The sequence below is a fragment of the Leptodactylus fuscus genome, chromosome 1, assembly GCF_031893055.1.
Source record: "Leptodactylus fuscus isolate aLepFus1 chromosome 1, aLepFus1.hap2, whole genome shotgun sequence".
NCBI lineage: Eukaryota > Metazoa > Chordata > Amphibia > Anura > Leptodactylidae > Leptodactylus > Leptodactylus fuscus.
The window spans coordinates 289,418,247-289,446,244 of NC_134265.1; the positions used below are offsets into that span (position 1 = coordinate 289,418,247).

Consider the following 27,998-nt stretch of genomic DNA (forward strand, 5'->3'; position numbering starts at 1 on the left):
CCTTTACCAGTATGTGTGCTGCCAAAATGGATGTACTAATAGTCTCTTATATGTGATTATATTGTTTGGACTATTCATATATTCATTGGAGGATGCTAAGGGAGACCCAAGCTGCTACTAGTTTTCCTTTTCAAACAATGGATACATCTGTGCAACCTTGCTATAGGGGCCTATTTATGGTTTGATACGATTGTATGATGTCCTATTAATCACCAACTGGATCCAAACCACTTGATTCGTACGTGTACATGCAGAGATCTGTTTTATTTTCTCCCCTTTCTTTACAGATCAATAATTTGGGGGTGGGGGGGATGGAGATGTGTTCTATTTTGGTCTGTTTTTGCCATACATGGACTTTTATTGAAATCTAATGGTCTGTGAAAATCACGGACAGGTCCCAGCGTGTGCTATCCATTTTATTTATTTATTTATTTATTTTTTTAATGGACCCTGAAACAATGAAAAGTATAGCAAATTAAAAAAAAGTTCTTTGTGAATGTATAAAATGTACATGACTGAGACCCAAGTCAGTGCCTTTCATCAAGCACCACTGATGTCTGTCATGTATTGAATCCATTGTAGATATGCACTGTCCCTAACCTCTCTGCTAGGATAGTGTAGAGCAGGCATGTCAAACTCAGGGTACCCTTAGGGCCACATGAGTAACAAGAGGTTGTTGTGAGGGCCGCACACAGCAGCTAATGGCTAAGGCCTAGGGGACTGATCAGTAATACCATGCATCGCAAAAATCCAGCATTTCTATTGCAGGCTACATAGAGTAGCCTACAATAGAAAGTATAGAATGACAGGCTGGAGCCTCACAAGACTCCCGGCTGCCATAAAAATGCACGCAGGCCCCGAATCTTTCTCCGGGTGCCTGCGATTGCCGGTAAAATGGCACCTCAGTTAAAGCTGGCAGACACCATTATTGTGTTGGAGTGCTGGGAAAGGGGGGGCTAGGGGAGGGGGGCTTCTGGATGTCTGGCCCTTCCTTGGGCCTGAGGACTGTTTTTCCCACCCACTTGCAATTCTTGCACTTGGGGGTTAATAGGAGCACTACAGACTGTAATGCTCCAATTAACCCCCCAAGTGAAAGAATTACAAGGTGGGTGGGAAAAAAACAGTCCTCAAGCCCAAGGAAGGGGCAGACAGACATCAAAAATCCCCCCCTCCCCCAGCACCCCAACCCTTCCCCAGCAAAACAACCCCCCCATAATCATAAATACTTGAAATATCACAATTTTTTTTCTGCAGAAGCTTACCTGCTTCTGCTCTTCAGCAAGTGCAGCGGTCTTGTGAGACCGCGTAGGATGCAGGCACACGTCGGGTGCGGGCCTGATTACGTGGCCACGTCACCCGACGTGTGGGGAGGAGGGGGCGGAGTGGAGGGAGGAAGGAGCAGAAAGGGCAGAGAGCAGGCAGAGAGACCTGCTCTCTGTGAAGGGTGAGGGGCGGCCGCTGGAGCAGCGCTGCATCCAGCAGGGCCGCCCCAATCCACCGCTCACTTTCCTTGTACATCTGCGACCCGCACAAGTCTCAAACTTTGTCTCTAAAGTTTAGAGACAAAGTTTGAGACTTTTGTGTGGGCCGCAGATATGCCTGTAAAGGGCCACATGCGGGCCGCATGTTTGACTTGCCTGCTGTAAAGGGCCACATGTGGCCCATGGGCCGCATGTTTGACATGCCTGGTGTAGATGGTGTAGGGGCCATTTCTGCCAGGTGAGATTTTCTCATGAAGCCTTTTCTTTATCTCGCTCTTAGGTGATCTATATGGGGCTATAGGATCTCCCGTCAGAATGACTCGAACTGTTGTTGTAGGAAAGCGTAAAGACTTGGTCCAGCGCATTCTGTACGTCCTTACCTATTTTATCCGATGCTCTGAACTTCAGGAGAACCATCTGGTGCACAGCAGAGTCTTAAAGAAAGGGGAGCAGATAGTACAGGGCAGTAATGTCACAACTTCACTTGAGAAGGGTGAGGTGGAAGACTCTGACTATGTGGTCATAACTCTGAACAATGAGTCCGCCCTATTGTCTCCTTCATTGCCCTGTAATTTAAGAGCTGCATCACCTCAAAATGGTAATGGACTAGATCCTTCAGAAACTGCAGAGACCACCGGAAGTACAAGTGAAGGCTGCGTTCAATCAGCCCAAAGAACGGCTGCATCGCCTACGAGCAGTGGGACTTCCTGTAAGCAAACTATAACGTTGGTTAAGGAAGCCAAAGTAGAAACTTTGGTGTCGGTCACAAGAACGCCAGCTTTTAACACCGACCATGTACTTACTTCTGACTCTCTAACATCCCATGTTAAAAGCCATCACTATGCGAGTAAATATGACGAAGTCAGCTCTCCAGTGCAACTGTCTGAGTGGGCAAAGGAAGTACTTCGTGCCGACCTGAAAGAAGACTCTCCTCCGGGTAAAGTCACCTTCACAATGGGCTGCTCCCCACCATCTGACACATTTGCCTCTCAAAGAAGGGGAAAGATGCTTTCTCGGATCCCTTCCTGTGAGGGAGGGTCCAGTTTATTTGATGAGTACTTTGTAGAGGGGAACAGAATTGAAACAAATACAGTAGAATCTCTTCCCTCCCATTCACGGTTATCAGAAAAGTGTTTTGTCTCCAGTATAAGAGCCGACAGTAGTAGGAAGGAAAGAACTTGTAAGAATGACAGAACAGATTCTGTTCATGCTCAAGTACACCCTCCTCCGATATCCTCTGAAAAAATCCCCTGTGGTGATCCACTCGAAGAGACTGAAGGCGGACTGGAGGGAAACATTCCAAGGAATAAAAGTTATGACAGTGCACTAGGTCACAGTGATGAGGAGCTGCACACTGGTCGCACCCATCCAGAAGATTGGGACCACAGCAGTGACCACGCAGAATTAGAACTTCCACTACCAAGGTAAGATCTAGAGCACTGAGCATTTGTTCTCCCACACAACACCTATTACTTGGCTCCTCTCTAGTGTGAGGTCTAAGATTCTCTTCATGTTCCTTGAGTCATGTACTAGGGATATAGTTGTATATTACGTTCTGCCTGGAGCATTCCTTTACATTTTCTTCAGACCATTTCCTCCTGTCAATGACAAATCCAATCCCACTTTTTTTGTATGTCTTATAGCTCATAGTGAGCCGAACTGAGACTTTGTATATTTGATCTACCTCGTGTTTTGTTTTTTGTTTTTTTGTTTTTTTAGGTCTGATGTCATCAGTAGCCCAAGTGTTAAAAATTTTGGGAGATCTCTGTTTGGTGGTTACTGCTCCACATATATGCCTGATATGGTGCTGCATGGGATTGCAAGTGCTGAGAAGCTGAAGACCTGCTTGACAGCCAGCCTGGCTCACTCAACCCATGTATGTTGGGCCGTACAGTCAGGTGACATTGCCCCAGACTATAAGGTTTCTGTTATGATACAAAACAAGGCACTGTTCACATTTGTGGACATACCAGACAGTTTTGGGGCTTAAAATGGATTCAATTCTAAATATATGCACAGTGATGTTTCACTGTTGTATTCTTATTAGCTATACAAGTTGGATATAAAGGGACTTGTTTGGAATGAACATTTGCCACAATCTGTTATTTTATTTGGTATACTATGTGTACAGTATTTAGTCTGCATTTGGTTCATTTAAGCAGTTCTGTCCCTTTTAAGAATTGAGGGTTAAGCAAAGCATGAATTAAAACTTTTTTTTTTTTTCTTTTCCTCTTTGGCTCTAGCACCCTGTCCTGGATGAGCCCCTTGCAGAAGCTGTGTGCATAGTGGCAGACACTGATAAATGTACTGTCCAGGTGGTCAGCAGCCAGAAGGTGCCAACGGATTGCACAAAGCTTGGTACAGAAGTTTTGGTGTCCAGTCAGGTCTGCAGTTTGCTACAGTCTATTCTACAGCTTCATAAGCTCAAAACACCCCCTGTGTTTGTAAGTATGCCACTGCAGTACTTTGGGATATTTTGCTGCTGTCGCATTAGTAGATCTACCTTCAGGATAGGCACTAGTGAATTGAGACTTGTAGTCTTACACCAATATTGGCTAGTGCTATATACTGAATAAAAGCTACTTAAAATTGGAAAGCTCCATAAAGGTACTTGAGTCAACCAAAGAAATGTTTTTTTTTTAATGCTACTTAAGGCAGGGAACAAGGGAATGCTTTAACCACCGGGCCCTATGCTAGAGGGGAGCGGGGCCCTCTGCTAACCCAAATTGAGTGGGAGGCAGATATAGTTGAATTCAGTGGTGGAGCACAGAGGTATCTGGTCTGTGCTCCACCATTCAGGCTTCAGCGGAAGTCTACAAGGAGGTGCAGATATCCCTACAGCCAGAGCCTGCATGAAGCACTGTGGGAACGGAGCTAGGTGATAATATAAATAATTTCCACTTTCTCTTTTGTCTTTTAACTTGTATATAGCATACATCTATGGGCATTAAGGGGGCATTAGGTGAGCGCCACTTGAGGGGCCATGAAACTACTGGGGGGGAGGGGGGGCCTACTTGGGGGGGAAACTTTTGAACAGTACTTAGTAAAGCATTAAAAGAGCCCTGCTGAGCCTACACTTTGTGGAAACGCAACTGGGTGTGGCTTTTTATTTTATTTTTTTTGTAAAGGAGTAGATTTAGCAGAGAGGAGAAGTGTAAGTGCTCGCTTTGGAATTCCCATTCCTGTTGAAGCAACTCTATTCTTTGGCTTAAAAAAAAGCAGCTAAATGTGCAAAAACAAAACTTGGCTTTTCTATAGCATTTGGCCTCAGCCTAAAGCCATGGCCCCACATGTTGTAAATGCAGTGATTTGGTTGCAGTGAAAATAGCGTGGCAAAAACTGCAGCATTTTATAGTCCCAGCAAAGTGGATGGAATTCTAGAGAATACCATCAGCACATTGCAGAAAAATACCTGCAGCGGAACTATTGCATTTTTGTAAATCTCTTCATGTCCATACCTATGGAAAACCGGCAGTTTCTCTAAAGGAACAATTGCCTTTCACACAAAGTCTGCAAAGTTTTCTTTTGCGACTTTCTGCTTCATTGTGTTTCCGCAGCATTTTTTCCTGCAGCTTTTTTTTACTTCAGATCGCTCCATGGAGCCTCAACCTAAAGCTTTAACAAGAAGTATAAACGATCGTGGTCTTTTTGACTTTTACTGTGTGTATAAACTGCATTGTAGGTGTCACTATTAATCTGATCCCTTATTATATGTTGGGTAGGTTATTGTCCATGTCTGAGATTTTTGTTACTGGTAAGCCTAACTTAGTTCTTTTACCCTGAACAGTGTGTGATGCATCTAGAGGACAAGTTACAAGAGTTGTACCTCAAAAGTAAAATGCTCTCTGAGTACCTGAGGGGACACACCAGAGTTCATGTGAAAGAGCTTGGAGTGGTGTTAGGGTGAGTGTTTCCTTATCTGCAAAATACATTGGTTTAATATGCAAGTGAATGATAAGTACACTTTAAGAGTAACAAAACTTTCTAACCCACTTTTGTTTTTTCTGGAAGTGTTTGTGGCAAAAATACATTTTGTAATATATTTAACAAATTTTGTCTCCTTTCTGTGAAATCCTGCATTTTATTCTTTCCCTTGCTTCTCGCTGTGTACGGTGTCATTATAGTCCATCTTGGTCACATCGGAAGCTTGTTTCATCTGTTACATTATGTATATCCAGGGGTTTTGGCCTGGTTGACTTCATAAGGACATACAGCAAGAGTAATAAGGGCTCGTTCACATCTGCGCCGGCACTCCGTACTGCAGGTTTCCGTTTCCTGCATAAAACAGAGGCAGGAGATGGAAACCTGCAGGAGTCTTTCTTACCCATTCATTTGAATGGGTGAGAAAGATGTCCGGCCATGAGCGGCGGTGAGCGTTTTATGCTCTCCGCTGCGAAACCGGGTTTTATAATCCGGACACAGAGTCGGACATGCAGTACTCTGTGTCCGGATTTTAAAAAAAACTAGTTTCGCGGCGGAGAGCATAAAACGCTCACGGCCGGACCCGGTCTATGGTTTCCGTCTTCTGGTATGCAGAAGATGGAAACAATAGAACAGAGACCCTGAACGCAGGTGTGAACCTAGCGTTAAGTTGTATATTAGATATTAAAGGGGTATTCCCACGTCGCATACTCACCAGTCTTCGTTGCTGTAAATTCTTCTTTCTTCCGGCTTTGTTGTGTCATTGGTGGGCAGGGTTTACATATGCAAAGGCATCTTTGCCGGCGTCTACACTCCCTGGCATCCGCCTCTCTATTACAGCGGATGCCAGGTCTGCGTGCACTCTCATAGATGGTGAGACCAGTGTAGCCTTCACAGTGCGACTACAGACCTGGCATCCGCTGTAATAAAGAGGCGGATGCCGGGGAGTGTAGACGCCGGCACAGATGCCTGCAACATCGCTATGTGCCTGCCCTGCATGAAGCCAGCAGCGGCAGGAGCTCCTGTTAAGGCTATTTAAAGAGGACATTTCATCATTTCCACTTCCAGCTCTTTGCGTCATTTAATAGATGCCAGTCTACTGTAACCAGCACAGTTGGAGTTTATTTTTTTTCCCCCTATAGCCCCCACAGTTTCTGAGCAATCGGTGCTGTTGTTTTCATACCTAATATGCTATATAGTCAGTTTCAGATCTCAGGTAAAAGTAGGCAAGGATGAAATTCTAATCCCACCCACTTGACAGTAGAAGCCTAAACCTATCTGTCTCCAGAAATAGTAGTTTTTAGAATTTTTACCATATAGTTATTGTACTAAACCCTTCTAACCGGAACTTCTGCATTTTGTTTCCCATTCAGGATTGAATCCAGTGACTTGCCTTTGTTGGCTGCTGTGGCAAGTACTCATTCTCCTCATGTTGCCCAAATCCTTTTATAAGCTGCTTTGTACATTGGGTCATTCCATAAGCTGCAGAGGATCACCAACCAATCAGGAATTGGGGAGAACAGGTTATGACGCTGCTGTTCTTCTACTGAACTGTATCCCCTGTATCGTAATGGGGACACTTGTTAAAGTTTACATGACGTGAAGGCATTATGCTATCCCTAGTGGCCTTTTGTGGCTTCACAGGGAACGATTTTAAGTCTGAAATTCTAAGACTCTCTAGTGCTGATGTCTGGACCGCCACTTTTTTTTCTTTAAAAAAAAAAACTACAGAATTGCTTCTTCTTTCCACTAGTATCTTTTATAGTCTTACTGCACTTTGTTTGTAACAGGAACATGTAGGGAATTCCGCATTTACCGAATACCGAATTTTTGGGTAATGGAGTTTAGGGGATGTAAGTGCTAATAGTGCCCCCAATTATACTGTATGTTATATGCATACATATTGTAACTCAGCAACGCTCTACATGAACATGCATTTCTCTTTTGTATGATTTGAAACTTAACATTGTGACCAAGTATCAGAAAAAAAAGTGTCTTACAATAACACACAATTGCATGTCCTATGGGTAGAGAAGCTGCAGAATATTCCAGTGACAAGTTATGGCCTACCAGTAAGACGGACATTCTAGCTTGCTGTCTAGAAACTACATTGTTTCTTTAAACATCACTACTGATCTTGGGTTCTTGCTCTGAGACATAGCAAACATGGACTACCAAAACTGTAACACAAAAAAGTTACCCCATAGTAAATTCCTATCTCTTCTAGACAGATATGGCGTCACTATGTGATCTTTGGGGTCCTATCTCTGGGACCACCTCACTGACTCCTAGAATGAAGGGCAGTAGTTTTTATTTTTATTTAATACCCATTCTGTGTCTGTTTTTAAAGAAGAAAACAGAGTTTTACCCGCTGGACAATCCCTTTTAATTAGACCTAATAATCACTATTCATTAATGTATGGCTGAGTTAATAATAGAAGCCATTCAGGGGAACAAACATGCATATTAGTGCTGATGGGAGAAGATCACGTGTGGGTGTAATTGTATGTTGTGTCAAACAGGGTTTTTGTAGCTCACATAAAAATGGGGTCTGTTCATCCTTGACCAATCGGGAATGTACCATTATGTCAGGCACTGAAAAAGAGCGCCATGGCCTGTCATTGATGTCTTCCATTATAGACTGTGCTGCTCCTTGTGTATATTGTAAGTTATTTGCATGGTACTAGTCTTAAGCAACTTTGACAATGAAATTTACTCATGCGCACACACCGTCTTGCCCAGATTTCCTCCTCCTTACTCTTGTTTTAAAAATAAATATAGAAATAAATAAAAATGATTTATGACCATATAGACAAGCGCTTAGGGCATGGCTATCCAATCATCTTGTGTTTGCTATACATGGTACAGACAGTGATATCACTAAATACACTGGAGTTACAGGTTTACATCACCTCCCTAGTTGATCCATTCACTGCATATAACTGCTGCTTTTTTTTATTTATTTTTTCCTATATCCAAGGCTGCTTCCACATATTCTGCAAGTAATCTGTCAGCCTAGCAATCCCCACACAATTCACCATGAGATCCATATGTTACATGCAGATCTCACCTTGTCAAGGCCACAACAACTAGGGCATCTGCTGCAGATTTTTCTCACTATATCTGAATTCAGCTTGTCAAAATCCCAATTTGCTCTCCGAGAGGATTAGCACAATACTTCAGTCTTTAGCTACTATAACCTATGCAGAATGTCAATGTTAATTCTGTACCATAAGTGGACTTGGACTTCTAAGGTGAGATGGTACCAAGTGTATCCTGTAACCCAGTTCCATTCATTTCTTTTATCACTTTATATTGGGAGTTCTCTGGAGGCTGAATTCAGACCATACTTCTTCTGTGTCAAAGTACAATCTTGCTGTCCGGAAAGGAAGCTTTTATTCCATATACCAAGGAACTTAGGACATATCTGCGCCTGCTGGTGCACTTGGTTTCTTTTGGCCACAAATGGAAACTGGGCCACCAAACAGTTGTTTTTTTGTTTTAAGTCACATGATTGCAATTTGACACAAAGAAGGTTATGTTACCAGTCCTATAACAGCATGTGGTGGACTCTTAGGCATCACTTAGGCAAAGATTAGTGTTGTGCTTCCTTAATCTAAAGTAATGAAAGTAAATGCACCCCCAGTGCTACAATGGTGACCCTCACAATAGTTGCAAGTACATCAATCTGGTTTGTATTTTTTACTATCATCATTGCATGACATGGGCAACGTGCAGGTCACAGCAGGACCACAAACTTTTATTATTCGTGGTGAAGACTGCACAATTCTTATATCTTTGGCTGCCACATAGATTGTGGTTGAAATCGCCATTTAGCCTAGTCCTTGATCTACGGTGGCCTGTTACCTATATTGGAACAGATGTATGCCGCAAAACTTGTCTATAAATCTGAGTTTTTCCCAGGCCAGTCCAGTACAATAATGTCTTTTGTGGATAAGTTTGGACTAATCTCTTTATATGATTTGGAATGACACTAACTATCCAGACCTTAGTCACTGTCTTCTCTTCACGTTTCTACCTCAATTGTTAGGACTGTGGCTCTTCTGTCGTGAAGTCTTAATTTTATTTTTATTTTTTATATAAATTTAAAATGGAAAGTATGGATATTGTGACGTGTAGAGCAAGATTGTGTTAAAATGTGTTTAAAAATTAGGATTTTTTTTTTTCTTTTTAAAGAAATTCTATTGTGTTGTAGAAGTGGGGAGATAATACACTACACACTTACATGAATGCTAGATTTATTTTTTTTTTATGTTTAGCTCCAATGAGTTTTTATTTTTTATATTCAGTATTAAAGTAGGTTCTGCTTTTATATGCTTTGTATGTTTTGCTTGAGTTTTAGCATAAATGTACCCATGTGGGCACCTGCCACTTAGCTGCTTTTTGGTATGGAATTGATGGAGGTGCAAGAACTACAATCTGCATACAAGTCTTAATCTGCTGACCCAGTATTGAAGCTGGATTTTTTTTTTTTTATCTTGTATGTTGTGCATGGTTTTTTTTTTTTTGTTTTTTTTTCCTTTTTTTTTTTTTTTGTTCTTTGTCGTGTAGTGAAAATGAACGCCTTTATAAAGGGGACTCCCCCTCTTATGTGTCTTTGTATAAGATCAGGGCTTATTGAAAGCAATCATTTACCAGGCAGAAATTTATTTATTGCATAGTACACACATTAAGAACCAATCAGAATTGCTCATGTGCATCTGGATCACCTGATCGCCATCTACACTGCAGATCTACATATTGTACAGTTGTCAGTTGCAATTGATAAATATTTGCTTTTAATCTACTGTTGTATCATATTAAATATATTTTATGTGGAATTTGGTGCAATAAACCTTTGAATATATGTTTTTGTGTCTTTTGTCTGTTTTGAGTCCTTGGACCCTAATCGAACAATGTGGCTGGACTCTATGGTGCCTTTGTACAGCTCAACATTGCTGAGAATCTATGCTTAACATAATGTATTGTTCAATGGTCCCATATAGCAGCTGAAATTGAATAGAAATTTAAAGGGGCTCTATCACTTGGAAAAGTCATTTTTAACTAATCACATCCTTGCATAGGCTTTAGAAAGGCTATTCCACACCTACCTTTAGTAAGTAGATTGCCTCAGTGGTTTCTGAATAAGGGTATGTTCACACATCAGTATGCCATCTGTCCATTTGAATTCAGTTTGACACTTCAAAAAGGACTGATGCACATACTGATTATATACTGACACCTTTTTATGCTGATAGCAAACTGTCCTAGAGGACAGATAAGGTGATTAAAAGTAGCAATTGTAAACAGAGTAGAGATAAGGAGGACACAGGGACATTTTATTATATCTCCTTATCTTTACTTTGTTTACAATTGCTACTTTTAATCTCATCTGTGGGACGATTGGCATACTGATGTGTGAACACAGCATAAGTCCGTTTTTTTATTCATGTGCTAATGAGCTTCCCGCCAGCACAGGAAGTTCCCAGCAGCACTCGTCTCTGCTATTATCTCCTATGTGTGTGTGCAAGCAGGAAGCTGAGTCATAATCATCAGCAGCAGTAGCCTCCCATAGGAAACCATAGCAAAGGGGTGCACAATGTATCGTGCACCAGTCTAATTAGCATATGAATATAAATGGACTTATTCAGAAACCACTGAGGCAATCTACATACTAAAGGTAGGTGTGAAATAGACTTTCTAAAGCCTGTGCAAAGGTGTGATTAGTTAAAAATTACTTTTCCCAGTGATAGAAACCCTTTAACATCTGTATCATAAAAGAGCTGTCCAATGTAATACAATACGGTCAACCTGAGACAAGCAACAAATATACACTGAACTGATTTCTGCAAGATCACCAGGTGAAATAGTTGTTTGTTTTGTTTGTTTTTTGGTGGGGAGGGGATAGTTTCTGTAACCTTTATTTTATTTTGGATCACTACTCAACTCTGAGCTTACTTTAGTCCTATTAAGTCATTCACTCTTCTGTATGAGTGTGGATACTGAGATAGTTATTAGTCAGTGAATAGGACATCCTACTTGACAATGAAATGAAGAGAGATTTAAATGGGTTATCCAGGACCTGAAGGTTATTGATACTGGTGACCTATTGACAGGATAGGTCATTAATATCAGATTGGTCAGGGCCCAACAGCTGGACTTTACCTTTTGGCTGCCAGAAGCCATATACTTGGTGGGAAGTGAATGGGATCGGGGTTGTACTTCTAGACCCCACCACTACATTTTATAGAGTTTTGTGCACTATGTACATAGCTTCCAGTCCATATAGTATAGCGGTTGTGCCTGCTAAAGCAACCCCACTGCCCTTTACTTGAATCGGAGCAGGGCAGCTTCTAGCAGCCAAATACACCTGACTGGGGTGGGGTTCAAGTTTCGGACCCCAACTTATCTGACACTGATGACCTATCCCCCTCTAAGTAGTATAAGGGCCCCTTCACACAGAGTTTACGCTCTGTGTATTCTGTACATTTTACACGTGTAAAATGTAGTTAGCCATTGAGTTCAATGGCATATTCGTATAATGTGCGTCTTTTTGTGCACGCAAAAAGACGCGCGTTATACGAAAAAGCCGTTGAATTCAATGGCTAACTACATTTTACACGTGTAAAATGTATAGAATACATAGTGCGTAGACAGAATACACGGAGCGTAAACTCCGTGTGTAGGGGCCCTAATTTGGTCACCAGAGTATAATAAGTGGAGGTCCAGAAGAGGTAAGTAAACCTAAGTGTTACTCTCCTTCTCAGTCCCTGTCCTCTTCTGGCCTCCTCAATGACGTCTGGGTCTTCAGCAGCCTGTGATTGTGTCTTAGTAGTCATATGGGTCACACTGGCATCCTGATGCATGGACGCAACAGTATAATGGCAGTTGTGCTTTGGTCTGAGTTAAGCCAGTGGGCGAATATTCACAAGACTAATTTTGCAAGGTTCACCCAACAAATATTCCCCTTCAGTAAACTCCCATGTCCCACAGCAGTAATCTGCTGAATCACAGGAAGCTGATTAATGGGCTGGATTATTATTGAGGGCAAATGGGCAACGCAGCCTCAGGCCTGGGCAACAGCACATGTCCCCTTTCTAATCCATCCTTGGTCACTGCAGAGGCCTGTGCAACTGCTGCAGCCAATAATGAGCGGAATATCAGCCAAGAGACCTGCATACACTGTAGACACTGAACTGCTGCCACTGGGAAGCTGGACAAACCTTTTCAAGAAAAAAACAAAATAAAAGTTATGTTAAATCTTGTACCACAAAACTACTGCGGATCAAAATTTCTGACATTTAACTATTGTGTGATGTCAAGTTTGTATAAACCAAGGATGCTCACACTTTTTCAGCATGTGAGCTATTTTATAAACTGACCAAGGCAAAAGATCTACTACCCACTTCTTGTGGGTGGGGCTGGGGTGGGCCTGTAGGTGGGGTGTGTATGTGGGCCGGGCGGAGCAGGAGACAGCGGCGTTATGTGACCGCCCAGGTATCGCCGGTGTCTGCTTGTTCACAGCGCAGGCTGAGAGTTATTTCTGGACACTGGCAGGCTGGGGCTGCGGCAGCACCCCGGCTCCCTCTATCCCTAAGAGCGGGGAGCGCGTCATCCCCCGGAGCTGCTGCTGCCCGGCCTGCAAGTGTCCGGAGTGCTTGTTCACAGCGCAGGCTGAGAGTCGACTCTCAGCCTGCACTGTGAACAAGCAGACACCAGGGATCCCTGGCTGCATCCCGCGATTGACGTATTGGGCACCCCTGGTATAAACCATTGGTGCCCTTTAAGGCCTCTTTCACTGGGTTATGGTTAGCTTTCTTAATACTCCCATTCTATGTGAATTTTTGAAAAATGTCTGGGGGGGGGTGAATTTTTATTTTTTTATAAATGTTTCCTAATCTATCCCACATTTGTCAAGTAGTGTCATTTCAGCCAAACGAAAACTTATACATCATAACATCTCTCAAACGTGCACATGACTTATTTAGTAAAGTTGTGGCATTATACATCTCTGCCATTAACATTTGCCATTACTAAATTAATGGAACTTTTTACGACCGGGTCTGTGTGTAGCAGAGATCAGACTCTATTGTGACGTAGAGGGCCTTTAATGTCCTCAGAGATGCGTGGTATTACATACTGCTAGAAAGCCAACATGATTTCCGGGAAAAAACAAAACATCACCCCATAAAAACTTGGTGCTCAACCAGCCCTAGGTTGTCTTCTATAGTTGTTATGCTCTGTATATTTTATATTTACAGAAAACAACTTTCTTCATCCTAGGAAAAAAAGGAAAGTATCAAAGGAGTGGAAGTGAACTCCGGCACATTTCTTCACTAAAGAGAATTGGCACCCAAAACATAAAACCGTCCATACACAATCAGTTCAAAACTTTAAACTGAACCTGCCTCCACCAACCCCAACTCTTTGCATCCTTTATCAGTTGCAGCTCCTGTTTCTGGTGCAGTTGGATTGTTATTCTAGCCCCCACCATTCCTGAGCAATCGTTTGTTAGTTTCAGCACAATTATGTTCTTTGCTCAGACAGGCTCTCCAGAATCAGTTGCTTCCCATTGTTTTCATTGACAATTACATGGCGCTACTCCATAAAAAGCATCCTGAAGCTGGTTTCACACAACTGCCAGTCCTGTCCAGGTAACGTGGTCCATGAGCGGACCATATTCGCTGGCACAATCTATGCAGTATGAATGGAACTCCCTGCATCACAGCAATTTATGACCTAGTAGGCTCCAAAACATCAGTGATTGTATGCCAAAACCAGTAGTGCAGACTACACAGAAGTAAGGTGAACCTATCCCTGGTTTTGGCATTACCATCACCAATGCAAATCATTGGCCAAAACACTGACATGTGAATAAGGCCCAACAGATGCCAAATCAAATTATCACTACTGTGTGTGAGAGGAACAATTGTGGGGACAACTAAGATTTTGGTATCTGCTGTGTCTGTGACCTGCTTTAAGATATTTGATCAAATGTGAAATCTCAAATTTGCATAGCAAATGGTGTATTTATCAGTGAAGATTTTGTCTTGAAGGCATGTTGCTTGTTTCACTGAAGAACTACATGCTTTTCTCATTGAAGTAATGCCCAGCACATGTTACTATGCATTTCACCTACATACGAATGGCCATTAAATGGAAAATCTCCCATTGACTGGCATAATAATAAAAAAAAATTTCTGCTTATCTGCAAAGCATAGAAATGTGCTGCTCATTACTGCCATTTAAGAAAGCATTGTGTGAACCAGGCCAATGTGGGATCAATAAGCTTTATACCTGCACTGAGGAAGATGCAGAGAATGTCTTGTATCACTCAAGCATTGGTGCCCATTCTGATTTACTATAGCAGTAGTCAATAAATCTGTCATGAGTCCATGCGAGTTTTGCACGGGATCCAAATCCTTGTGAATCTAGCACACGTGGCAGAGGGTGCCTGTAGTAAAAGACAATTGAACATATAGATTAGATTTTTCACTCTATTTTGCATTCATAATAATAATATAAAACACTACATAGGCATCAGTTATTGTCAGTTTGTGTCCATTATGATGGGTGTCCGTTTTTGTTTTATTTCAAATGGACACCTTCATAACTGAATCCAACGGTGGTGAGAACCCTGCCTTAGGCCTCATGTGGTGTCCTGCAGTACTTTTCACAGAAAGTACACAGGTTTCCTCAGACTTTCTGCTTCACTTATATACACAGGGGTGAACCTGCCCCTTTCGCCGCCCGAGGCAAGCTACAGAAAGCCGCGCCCCCCCCCTTGCCGGGGGTGGTGGCGGAGCAGGGGCGTGGCTGAGCGGAGGGGATGTGGCAAATCGAAGGGGGCGGGGCTTAGCGCCGTTTGCCGGCAGAGAGCAAGCCCGGAGACTGCCTGCTCTCTGCCTGAGCGTGAGGGGAGGCTGCTGGTGCAGCGCTGCTCCAGTGGCCTCCCCAAACCACCGCTCGGTGCTAAGCCAGTCCAGGACAGCTTGTCCTGGACTGGCTTAGGTTAGCAAAAATGCCGCCCTCCCTGGGGCCCTGACATAGCGCCGCCTGAAGCGGTCGCTTCAGGTCACTTCATGGGAGGTGAGGCGCTGCTACATATAGGGAAACCGCTGGTGTTTTCCATAGGTATACTGTAATTGATATTCTGCGATTTCAGAAATTGCAGCCTGCTTGTTGCATGTATTTTTCCACAAGGTGGGGATGAGATCTATGAAATTTCCTAACTGGCAGTAAACATATAATGCTTGGATGAATTGGTAAGACCCTGGTCAGACATGGTGGATTTGTTGCAGATTTTTGGTGCAGATTCCACACTAAAATTCTGCATAGAGAAGAGCAACAAAGTACAATACAATGCTAGTGAATGCAGTTTTATATACAGTATATTCCAATTTACACATAACAAAAAGATCTGCAGCCTACGCTATGAGTTGCAGATGTCATCCTTTGCAGTGTATAGGCTGGAATCCATAGAAAATCTTCAGAAATGTTCCATTGCAGCACACTTATTCTATTATAATGGTGGAAATGTCTGGACTGTGATGGGAAACTACACAAAACTGGCTGCTTTCTTAATGTCCCCTTGTCTGCCAGCAGATGGCCCTAAAGAGCTATATGAGACGTATCTGCTTCTTTCCTAGTGACATCACAGAACTTTCCTAATAGATCCCATCTGGATTTTCATCCACACAGACAAGTCAAATTAAACATAAATATTTTTCTTCCATAAAACTGCATTCCAGTTGTTCCTAGTCAGTAGAAAGAAATCTGAAGTCCAAGACATTTGCAAACTAATCTCTCAAATGTCTTTACGCAATCTTAGTCATAATTTTTATGTTTTAATTCAAAGAAATTGTTGGATATAAAATATCCGTTCATTTTGGATTTAGTGTAGGAAATGTAGCTGCCTAAGTTACACATTACTGCAAACCATACCAAGGTGTGATATCTACAAATTTATTTTATTTATTTATTTATTTATTTATTTTTACAATATATGTATTTCAGCAGCTGAGAAAAAAAAAAAATAAAGTTCTCAGCTTATCAGAAAAAAAATTGCGTTTTTTTGGTTTTGTTCCAAGTAAGAGCTTGATTTGTTTTACTTTACTACACTGCTCAAAAATATAAAGGGAACACTCAAATAACACCTCCTAGATCTGAATAAATGAAATATTCTCATTGCTCACTTTGCTCTGTACAAAGCTGAATGTGATGACAACAAAATCACACAAAAATCACCAATGGAAATCAAATGTATTATCCAATTGAGGCCTGGATTTGGAGTCACCCCCAAAATTAAAGTGGAAAAACACCCTACAGGCTGATCCAACTTTGATGTAATGTTCTTAAAACGTTTAAAAATGATGCTCAATAGTGTGTGTGACCTCCACGTGCCCACCACTTTCCACGGATGTTGGTGGAGTGGGATGGGAACATTTCAGCCCAATGTATTTTCATTATAGCTCAGGCCAGTGGCATAACTAGGAATGGCGGGGCCCCGTGGTGAACTTTTGACATGGGGGCCCCGACCGACACCCTTCTCCGCGCTCTATTATGTCCTTTAGTGGCCCCTGCACACAGTATTATGTCCCTCAGTGGCCCCTGCACACAGTATTAACCCCAATAGTGTCCCCTGCACACAGTATTATGGGTACTATTCCGTTATCGGGCCAGCAGAGCTGTTCAGCACTAGTATCGGGACAGCAGCAAGCAAGGCCGCATACCCGCATCGCAGTACAGTTCCGGACAGCATCACGCATCGCAGATGAGTTTGGGACAGCATCGGGTTCAGCAGCATTCACACACACACACAGCTAATTGTAAGTGGATATACTTTATTTCGTAATTGCCGGCAGAGATGCTCAGCACTAGTTATCGGGACAGCAGCAGCAGCAGCATCGTAGTGAGAGAAATGGACGTGTCGGGCTGTGTTATATAACTTGTCTTAAACAGGAGGCATGAAATTAGCGATCTCTTTTAACAAATCTGTGAACATTGTTTCTTTGGAATGATTTTGTCGCCACATAAATTCGGCTAAGTATGACTCCAGATGCTGGCGGGCTGTTCCGCGCTGTCTTTTATTGCGCCATTTAGCACTTCCCCACAAACGTTCCACATTTTGCGTGTGGCACTGAGTGTTTGGGTGGTGAACTTTTGACATGGGGGCCCCGACCGACACCCTTCTCCGCGCTCTATTATGTCCTTTAGTGGCCCCTGCACACAGTATTATGTCCCTCAGTGGCCCCTGCACACAGTATTAACCCCAATAGTGTCCCCTGCACACAGTATTATGGGTACTATTCCGTTATCGGGCCAGCAGAGCTGTTCAGCACTAGTATCGGGACAGCAGCAAGCAAGGCCGCATACCCGCATCGCAGTACAGTTCCGGACAGCATCACGCATCGCAGATGAGTTTGGGACAGCATCGGGTTCAGCAGCATTCACACACACACACAGCTAATTGTAAGTGGATATACTTTATTTCGTAATTGCCGGCAGAGATGCTCAGCACTAGTTATCGGGACAGCAGCAGCAGCAGCATCGTAGTGAGAGAAATGGACGTGTCGGGCTGTGTTATATAACTTGTCTTAAACAGGAGGCATGAAATTAGCGATCTCTTTTAACAAATCTGTGAACATTGTTTCTTTGGAATGATTTTGTCGCCACATAAATTCGGCTAAGTATGACTCCAGATGCTGGCGGGCTGTTCCGCGCTGTCTTTTATTGCGCCATTTAGCACTTCCCCACAAACGTTCCACATTTTGCGTGTGGCACTGAGTGTTTGGGTCAACAAAATTGTACTTGTGGTTCACTGTTAAATGGTCGTAGCCAGCAGCTTTTAAGTCTGTAGTATTATACCCCTTCCAGCAATCAGAGTATATTATACTCCCATCTGCCACGTTGGCTTTAATAGAAGCTATCAATGTTGTAGCTGATCTTTCTGGGACTGCAACAACAAAACACTCCTTAGTCTCACGGCACAATCCTCCAAAGATCCATTGTGGTGGCAGAACCCGGCCGCTGTTGTTTTTCCTTTTTGTAAAAAGGCTTTCATCCACCTCAACCACTTTGTTTAGGCCTCCTATTTTTGTAGAAGGTCGGGATATTAAGGCACTTGTACACACTTCGCGGAGGTAATTATTCCAATCTACGAAGGTGTTGTGATTCATCTTCAATTGCTGTTCACAAAACTCTACGGATGTCAGCTCTTGGCACCAACAATATATGAAACGGGCAGCCGTAAGAAAAGGAATGCGTGAGTTGGCAAACCAAGTTTGCGATCTCACACCCTTTTTTTCGTCACACGGACGTTTGCTGCACCGCCATTTTGGAGATGCTTTGGCCAAAAAACACATTTTCATCTGGTGGTTACGAACACAAAACCGGCTCTTATGGATCAGACCATTGGCTTGGAACAGTTCAATTGCTGATTTTTCATCTGCAGGTAAATCCCACAGCGTGTAATCCATCTGACAAAACTGCTGAGAACTGTGACTGAAACAATGGTGAGTACTGTGACTACAACTACGAACACACTAATTTGGCGCCCAATTTTTCTGTCAGCATCGGACCAGCCCGGCACGTCCATTTCTCTCACTACGATGCTGCTGCTGTCCCGATAACTAGTGCTGAGCATCTCTGCCGGCAATTACGAAATAAAGTATATCCACTTACAATTAGCTGTGTGTGTGTGTGAATGCTGCTGAACCCGATGCTGTCCCAAACTCATCTGCGATGCGCGATGCTGTCCGGAACTGTACTGCGATGCGGGTATGCGGCCTTGCTTGCTGCTGTCCCGATACTAGTGCTGAACAGCTCTGCTGGCCCGATAACGGAATAGTACCGTATTATGTCCCTCAGTGGCCCCTGCACACAGTATTATGTCCCCATAGTGACTCCTGCACACAGTATTATGTCCCCATAGTGACTCCTGCACACAGTATTATGTCTCCATAGTGGCCCCTGCACACAGTATTATGTCCCCATAGTGTCCCCTGCACACAGTATTAAGTCCCACTGTGGACACCCATAAACAATTATTGTACTCTGGGGTCTTTTCAGACCCCAGAGTATAATAACCGGAGACCATGGGGAATAAAAAAATAAAAAAACCACTGTTACCTGTCCCCCGGCTCTGCTGCAGTCCTCTGCTGTCAGCTTTCTTCAATGACGTCAGACTTCACATGACCTGGGACGCAGGCCAGGTTCTTGTGACGACAGAGACATCAGACAACTAGGCCGAAGCCTGCCCGGAGCCTGGAGAGGTAAGTAACACAGTTTTTTATGTTTCTTACATCTCCCAGGCCTCCGATCATTATATTCAGGGGTCTGCCCCCGAGTATAATAGTCTTTGTGGGGCCCGCGGTGTCACTTACTGATCCCGGCCCAAATAGGGCCTGTTACTGGCTGGAATAACTCCAGTCGGTAACGGCCTATTAAGAAAAAAGAAAAAAACACAGCGATAGCGGCTGTCACCGGGCCCCTAATGTCCCGGGCCCTGTGCAGCTGCCTCCGCTGCTTCTGTGGTAGTTACGCCACTGGCTCAGGCCATAAGCTGGAATGGGTTATACAAGAATTCTACAACCAGCTCCTAACTGGCATAGACTTCCCTTTATGTCTGATTTCTTAATAGGCCACAGCTTCTTCCAGTAGCATCTTGAGCCAGTTGGGGGTCTTTATTAAGACTGGTGTAAGCAGTTTTAGTCCAAATAAATCTGCCCTATTGATTTCAATGTGTCAATTCACATGTCTATTTTTTTTTTTTTGGAGGTCCAACATTGTATTCGTGACCATTTTTCTCGGATTAGCCCATGAAGGATCTGTGAAAACTGATGTCCCACAGATGCCAAGTGGCCTTTAGTATATAGACTGTTTATTTGTTTTTCATGCAGTTTTTTCCATGGTCATGTGAATGTCTCCTTAGATGGACTACAAAGAACTACTCTTGCTCTGGAGAGTCAAATAGGAACAGTCCATGGATTTCCATGAAAGCTGTGTAATGCTACATTATCCCTACAGGGTAACTGAACAGCTGCTGGCCCTCCAAAAATTATAGTTGCTGTGGACCAAAAACAATGTGATGCTCTATGATCAGTATATCATTGGGGGAGCTGTATAACAAAAAAACTGTTATGAATAAGATCCCTATAAAGCTAGGGCCACACGTACCATGATGGCAACAGGTTAGCCACTGCAAAATTGGTGGTCGCTAACTTGCTGCGATTTACAGTCAAAGCACTGCAGATGGGATTTAACACCTCTCATCCACATGCTAAAACTTGGTGACTAAAATTCAGACGAGTTGGTTCGCTATCAGACAATGACAGTGCGTTTTAAGAAGGGTTTCCTCTGGGTCCTCCGGTTTCTTGTCTGGGAACGTAGATTGTGAGCCCTATATGGGACAGTGACGGACAATGTTTGTAAAGTGCTGCGGAATATGATGGCGCTATATAGGTAAGGAAAATAAATAATAAATAAAGGGGTTTTGTATGGCAATGGCTCTGGCACACAGCACTTACCAAGGATTTTGAAATCTATGAGTTATTTTATCTTCACAGTCCCTGCGAAATTCCCCAATCTAATGTAAGAAATAAAACAGAAGCATCACAAAAATACACTGGCAGCAGAACATATCTGGTCGTGTGACGTGACATTGTATCTGATCAGTTGTCATGGTCCTTGAACAAAGTAGCAAATAAGCATTTTAATCTCAAGGATAACACAGGTCTGCGACTAAATAGCTGTTTGATTGTTTTCAGCTAATTTCCATGTATTTTGGTGTGCTGAAAACATTGAAAAATCTCCTAGACGTCAGGATTTGCCACAAAATGGTAAATTGTCTTCAAATGTATCAAATTACACAGGTATGCAAAACATATTTTTTCAAGAGCTGTTTTGGTTATTCCACGTAATCTTTATGATTTTTGATGCGCTCAATCTGAAAATGACCTCCATTTTTTCATAGGACATCACGTTTCCTGACAATTTAGGCAATGGTGTTAAATAAGGCAATACCTCAAAATAAGTGGAAATAGACTTATAAAATTAATGTTTTATTAGAATTTTTTCATGAAAATCCTTTTTTGAACTGAAATGAGCCACTAACACTCTAAACGCAATTCTTCTTCCTTGTGAGGCTCTTCTTGGTGCATTTACACTTGTGAGTAGTATCTGGAAGGTCTCTCTGAGCATTTTCTATTCACTCGCTCTGGAAGGTCTTTTCTTTGAGAGAACTTTTTTTGGCATTTTATATCTTAAATGCACTTATGTTAATTAATTAATAGTAATTTGGACTTTAAATTTGGTTAAAAATTCATAATATAAAAAAAATCAAAAATGTAAAAATAATAAAAATAAAATAATTATTTTAACTTTTTGGTATTTTTTTTATATTATGGGTTTGTAACTAAATTTAAAGTCCAAATTGCTATTAATTAATTAAGGTATTTGAGGTATTGCCTTATTTAACACAGTTACCTAATTGTCAGGAAACGCAATGTCGGATTCAGCGCACCAAAAAACATAAAGATTACGTGGATTAACCAAAACAGCTCTTGAAAAAAAAATTGGCAGACCTGTGTATTTCATACTAATTTTTCAAACAATAGTTGTCTGCAATAGACAAAATCATCTATTTTGGCTGTCTATAATATTGTGTGTATAAGGTACCTTTAAGGTCTGCTGTGACATCACTGTGTTTATTATCCCTGTACTATGACATCACTGTGTTTATTATCCCTTATATTGTGACATCACTGTGCTTACTATCCCTGTACGGTGACATCACTGTGTTTATTATTTCTTATACTGTGACATCACTGTGCTTACTATCCCTGTACGGTGACATCACTGTGTTTATTATCCCTTATACTGTGACATCACTGTGCTTACTATCCCTGTACTGTGACATCACTGTGTTTATTATACTTGTACTGTGACATCACTGTGTTTATTATCCCTGTACTGTGACATCACTGTGTGTATTATCCTGTACTGTGACATCACTGTGTTTATAATCCCTGTACTGTGACATCACTGTGTTTATTATCCCTGTACTGTGACATCACTGTGTGTATTATCCCTGTACTGTGACATCACTGTGTTTATTATCCCTGTACTGTGACATCACTGTGTTTATTATCCCTTATACTGTGACATCACTGTGTTTATTATACTTGTACTGTGTCATCACTGTGTATATTATCCCTGTACTGTGACATCACTGTGTTTATTATCCCTGTACTGTGACATCACTGTGTTTATTATCCCTGTACTGTGACATCACTGTGTTTATAATCCCTGTACTGTGACATCACTGTGTTTATTATCCCTTATACTGTGACATCACTGTGTATATTATCCCTGTACTGTGACATCACTGTGTTTATTATCCCTTATACTGTGACATCACTGTGTTTATTATCCCTGTACTGTGACATCACTGTGTTTATTATCCCTTATACTGTGACATCACTGTGTTTATTATCCCTTATACTGTGACATCACTGTGTTTATTATACTTATACTGTGACATCACTGTGTTTATTATCCCTGTACTGTGACATCACTGTGTTTATTATCCCTTATACTGTGACATCACTGTGTTTATTATACCTTATACTGTGACATCACTGTGTTTATTATACTTGTACTGTGTCATCACTGTGTATATTATCCCTGTACTGTGACATTACTGTGTTTATTATCCCTGTACTGTGACATTATTGTGTTTATTATCCCTGTACTGTGACATCACTGTGTATATTATCCCTGTACTGTGACATTACTGTGTTTATTATCCCTGTACTGTGACATTATTGTGTTTATTATCCCTGTACTGTGACATTACTGTATTTATTATCACTGTACTGTGACATCACTGGGTTTATTATATCCGTACTGTGACACCACTATGGTTATTATCCCAGTTCTGTGTTTACTATCCCTCATCCTGTGACATCACTTTATTATCCCTGTTCTGTGACATCACTGTGTTTATTATCCTGTACTTTGACACCAATATTGGCAATATTTCTGTTCTGTCATACCCAGGGGTGAACCTACCTTTTTCGCCACCCGAGGCAGATGACAGAAAGATGCCACCCCCCCCCCCCACCCCCCCGGAGGTGGGGACGGAGCGGAGGGGGCAGGGCGGGGCGTCGTTAGCAGGCAGAGAGCAGGCAGGGAGAGGACCTGCACTCTGCCTGAGCGTGAGGGGAGGCTGCTGGAGCAGCGCTGCGTCCACAGGGCCTCCCCAATCCAACGCTTGGTGACGGTGACGCTAAGCCAGTCCAGGACAGCTTGTCCTGGACTGGCTTAGGTAAGCAAAAATGCCGCCCTCCTCGGGGCCCTGGCATAGCGCTGCCTGAAGCGGTCGCTTCAGGTCGCCTCATCGGAGGAGCGGCGCTGGTCATACCTTTGTGTACATTATCAGTACTGTGTGTTATCCCTGAGTGTAAAATAGACCAAAATAACCATATACTTTTCAAGTTCTGAACTTGCCGCTTAAGAAGGTCATGGTCACATCCCCCTACATGTGCCTTTTCATGGAATTGTATGAATAGAATTAAAACTGAGTGTTACCATTCCCATTGACTGAGTAAAGAATTGGCTGAAAATTAAGTAAACTGAAAACTGAATAATAATTTGAAGCGGAAGTCCCTGATATGAGCACCTAGAAACAGCCCTGCTAAATATCTCCATATGTAAAAATCCATATGGTCAACAGCTAATTGTTTGTAGGTTCTTGAGAATACTAGGAGCCATGTGAATATATAGAGACTCATACAGATGTAAGTATGCCATTGTAATAAGCATTCAGACATAATATTGCAGCCTCTAAAGTCACCGACGGCAGTAAAGAAATACATTGTATATTATTGTGCCCAGCAGCGCACCAGCTACAGTGCAAATGGATTGAATGTATACTTTCTTATATAATTAAAAACATAATTGTAACCTTCAAGAATAGTCAAGTGTTTGATTTAATTCAAAGGTGACCTATGGAGAAAAGCATTCTAGGAAATGCCATGAAGGTTAGTCATTAAGAGGGGATTCCTGCTGTTCTCTACGGAGCTCAGGAAGTGTGCAGGATAAGTGCAGGCTATCCACATGCTAGCTACATGTCATTAGAAAAGCCTGACTATTATGTCATGTTACGTATCAATAGACTGAACACGATACATTTATAGTCTCATTTATAACTTATCTGTAATGAGTGATTACAATATTGTCATGTCATATTTCTGAATGCTATGTGTACTGAATGGCTCTAAGGGCACTGTAGGTTGTGGTGGACATGTAGTGCTCTAGAAACACTGAAGGACAAAGAACTTAGTTCTCAATTAAAACAAGTAAACCATGCTTGACAAATTGGTGTCTGGTCTGGTTTGATCATTCTCTATGACAGAAGAAGGTTCCTGAATACAAAACTATGTAATCCCATTTACTGAATTGGTCAAGCAGAAAGAATGTTACCAGGCCATACTTATCTCTTTACAATGCTATAAGATAGGATATAGATATTGAGTGTAAAGCCATGGTAATCTCCATAGGGTGTCCTGAGTCTGTCACGACCCACACGCTGACTATTAAGATCTGTATACCAAGGATTCTGAGTAATATATCACATTCTAAGCATTTCACGCTGTAATCTAGTATGTAACTATTACTGGGAAAGTTATATAATGTGATTCTATTCCCAAGTCTAAAAATATCACTACCAATTATGGCAGTAGTTGGCACGGCCTATGCTGCTTATTAACCAGCGCCAATGAACTTTGATCAGGGAAGTGACAATAAAGCGATTAAAACAAAAGTTCATTTTTTGCATTTGCATCTGAATTTATAGGCCTCTTAAAATGTTGCCCGTGGTTATTGTAGAGTTGAAAAGATCTACAAATATATATAAGATATAAAATAAATGATATACTGTAAATTGATTTATGTAAAATGGAACTCTGGGAAAGAAAAATGCAAATAGGTGTTCCTTGATGGAAAAAAGAAAACTGTTTCTCTAGTGCTACCTTATAGAAGGTAGTTCCCTTCAGATCAGCGCCTGGCCTTCAGAGAGTGCCACGATCTGGGAATAACGCCAAACTAGAAAAGGACAAGTTATTTGCATATTCCATTAATATTTACACATAGAGTTTATTGTTATGATGTATACATGTCCATTATAATTATAACAAAAATCGGGATGCATCAGAGTGGCCTAAAACCACTAAATTTAGAAGATTACTCCGTCTGCACCAGCTGATGATAATACCTAACCCAAATGAGGTAAACTATCATAGGTTGGAAGACATCAGGAGGTAGGTGAGCCTATTTGTATCATTGATTAATTTTGTATAACTTTCCTAGATGATATTTAAGGTGTATGGAATTTATTATATACTGATAACATGTTATGCTGACTACAGTGTATGCACATAGTAGTCCCAGCATACCTACCTTGATCTGATGGTTGCTACATAGCTGGCTTCTGTTTAGGAAGCTGAATTCAGACACTCCCCAGCCTATGCCACCTACATAAGAGTCTTTAGGCAGTGGGGCAGGAGTGCTTGGTGCAGCTCGATACAGATAATTCACATCACCAGTGCCTTCCGGAGATGGCACCCCTTCTCCAATATAAGTGGTGTAGTCAGGAAGTCTTGTCCTGTAATCTCTCTTATAGTCTGGGCCTACAGAACACAAAGAGCTTTGGTAACCACACATGAGTATATTGAGCATTTATACTGAGCAGATCATACACATATAGTCACAGGCTACGACCTCGATCTATTAGTCTCTTATAGGTGTTGTCCAGTTTTAGACTAATATTGAAAGACAAATATCATTGTATAATGAAAAGTTGTACAATTTTCCAATATACTTTCTGTGTAAAGTCTTCGTGGTTTTCTAGATCTCTGCTTGCTGTCATTCTTTCATGTGATATACAGTCCATGGTCATGGGACATACAGTCCATGGTCATGGGATATACAGTCCATGGTCATGGGATATACAGTCCATGGTCATGGGATATACAGTCCATGGTCATGGGATATACAGTCCATGGTCATGGGATATACAGTCCATGTGATGTACACACAGGTGCACAGCTCGTTACCAGGCAGACGTCTGATTACTGTGCAGTGACTATAACAAGCTGTGCCACTGTGTGTATATCACATGACCAAGGACCATATATGACCTATACATTTCCCTGATAGCCCTCACTGTGTCTGAATTTTGTAAGAGGAACCGGAGCACACTGATCCAATAACAACAGTATTTATTTGAAGCAAATAAAACCAAGTACATGCAAGAAGACTGGTGTTTCAGGCAGATCTTGTCATAGGACTAAGTCTTCCTGGTACGTGTCCGTGTTCTTGCGTGAACGTGGTTTTAATTACCTCAAATAACGCTCCGTTTTTATTGGATAAAAAGTGTGTCGGACTCTCCTCTTGTTGCTGTTGTCTCATGTGCAGCCGGCACTTCCTTGAATCCAGTTTGGTTACCACAACTTCTAGACATGGTGACCTGGATAAGAGTAAGAGATTCTCTGTTTACTGAATTATTTACAGGCTATGGCTTTTTAATAATTCAGGCATACTCCCATTCACCAAAATGGGAATCTACAGCAGTCAGGAAGGGGCATAGATTTCCTGTATAAATCAGGCCTGGACTTCCTTGGTCTCTTCCCTACTCTATCCACTTTCATAAAATGTGGCAAGTGAGTGACAGAAAGAGGGAAGTGGCTGATGTAAGGCTCGTGCACCAAATATTCTCATATACGCCAGTTCTCTGGTTTAGAGAGGGTATAGTAAATTGCACTGCATGTGTTACTCTTGGCTCAATGACTGTATTCTATCCTGTGCAAAGCTTTTCCATAGATTATTTACTCTTGTATTGATATAAAAAGTTGGTAAATATTAGATGCTTTAGGAATGATTTGATAGAGACTAATGTTGCTTAGCTACATCAATGGTGAACTTTCTTTGTGCTCCATGAATCAATAGCTACCAGATGCAGCAGACTGACTGTATTATATGACTGTATTATATCTATACATGATTATATGTATACAGGGAGAAACTGCTCTCTAGTAGACTTTAAATGTATTACAACGAATGAGACATTGAACATAATGAATTAACAGCAAGACAAAGAGATTTTCTAGACTATTACGTCAATGGCTTAAGTTTAGGATTGACATCCCTGGGGGCTCGCACTTTTAGGCCACCTGACCAATCACTAGAATGAGGCTCCTTAGCCCCCTGTTCCTCATCACTACATAGATAAATCAATATTAGATTTAGATAGAGATGAACTTAATAGAATATGATATAAATATAATATCCAAAGAGAGATACAGAAACATAAATGTGACTGTAGCAAAAATGATGACTATTTGCAAATGGTGAAAGAACTCTGCCATATTCTGTACCATGAAATACAGTCACATTGTTGCCTGATAGAGAAGCAGACATGTATCATGCACTTGTGATGTGCTGGCGTGTTACCTGTATACAGCATCCTTTTTCCTGTGTCATGAGGATAGCAGGACAAGGGACGGCCATTATGCATTGGGTGCATGCTGTGCTGCC

The 27,998-nt window shown here is 41.8% G+C and overlaps 2 protein-coding genes across 6 annotated transcripts in view; one reads left to right on the plus strand and one right to left on the minus strand.

The window, feature by feature from the left end:
- FNIP2 (folliculin interacting protein 2) overlaps positions 1–10,267 on the plus strand; it is a 67,826-nt gene extending 57,559 nt beyond the window's left edge. For all 5 annotated transcript variants that reach the window (XM_075288050.1, XM_075288041.1, XM_075288033.1 and 2 more), the window contains 5 exons: positions 1,762–2,905; positions 3,201–3,357; positions 3,725–3,925; positions 5,269–5,384; positions 6,776–10,267. In XM_075288050.1, the coding sequence (XP_075144151.1) occupies positions 1,762–2,905; positions 3,201–3,357; positions 3,725–3,925; positions 5,269–5,384; positions 6,776–6,854 (1,697 nt within the window). In that variant the 3' untranslated portion in view covers positions 6,855–10,267. The remainder of the gene's footprint in view (positions 1–1,761; positions 2,906–3,200; positions 3,358–3,724; positions 3,926–5,268; positions 5,385–6,775) is intronic.
- A 4,465-nt stretch (positions 10,268–14,732) lies between these two features.
- On the minus strand, positions 14,733–27,987 carry SPMIP2 (sperm microtubule inner protein 2). The gene is made up of 4 exons (XM_075265701.1): positions 27,915–27,987; positions 25,863–26,092; positions 20,930–20,988; positions 14,733–14,856 (listed from the first exon to the last, which is right to left on the minus strand). The coding sequence occupies exons 1-4, from the start codon at positions 27,985–27,987 to the stop codon at positions 14,733–14,735; spliced, it is 486 nt and encodes a 161-aa protein (XP_075121802.1).
- Positions 27,988–27,998: the final 11 nt, after the last annotated feature.

Coding starts and splice junctions, on each gene's coding strand:
- SPMIP2 (XM_075265701.1), bottom strand. CDS start 27,987: ATGCACCCAATGCATAATGGCCGTCCCTTGTCCTGCTATCCTCATGAC. Junction 26,093..27,914: donor AAAAAGGATGCTGTATACAG/GTAACACGCCAG, acceptor TGTGTTCTGTAG/GCCCAGACTATAAGAGAGAT. Junction 14,857..20,929: donor CATAGATTTCAAAATCCTTG/GTAAGTGCTGTG, acceptor CTTTTACTACAG/GCACCCTCTGCCACGTGTGC.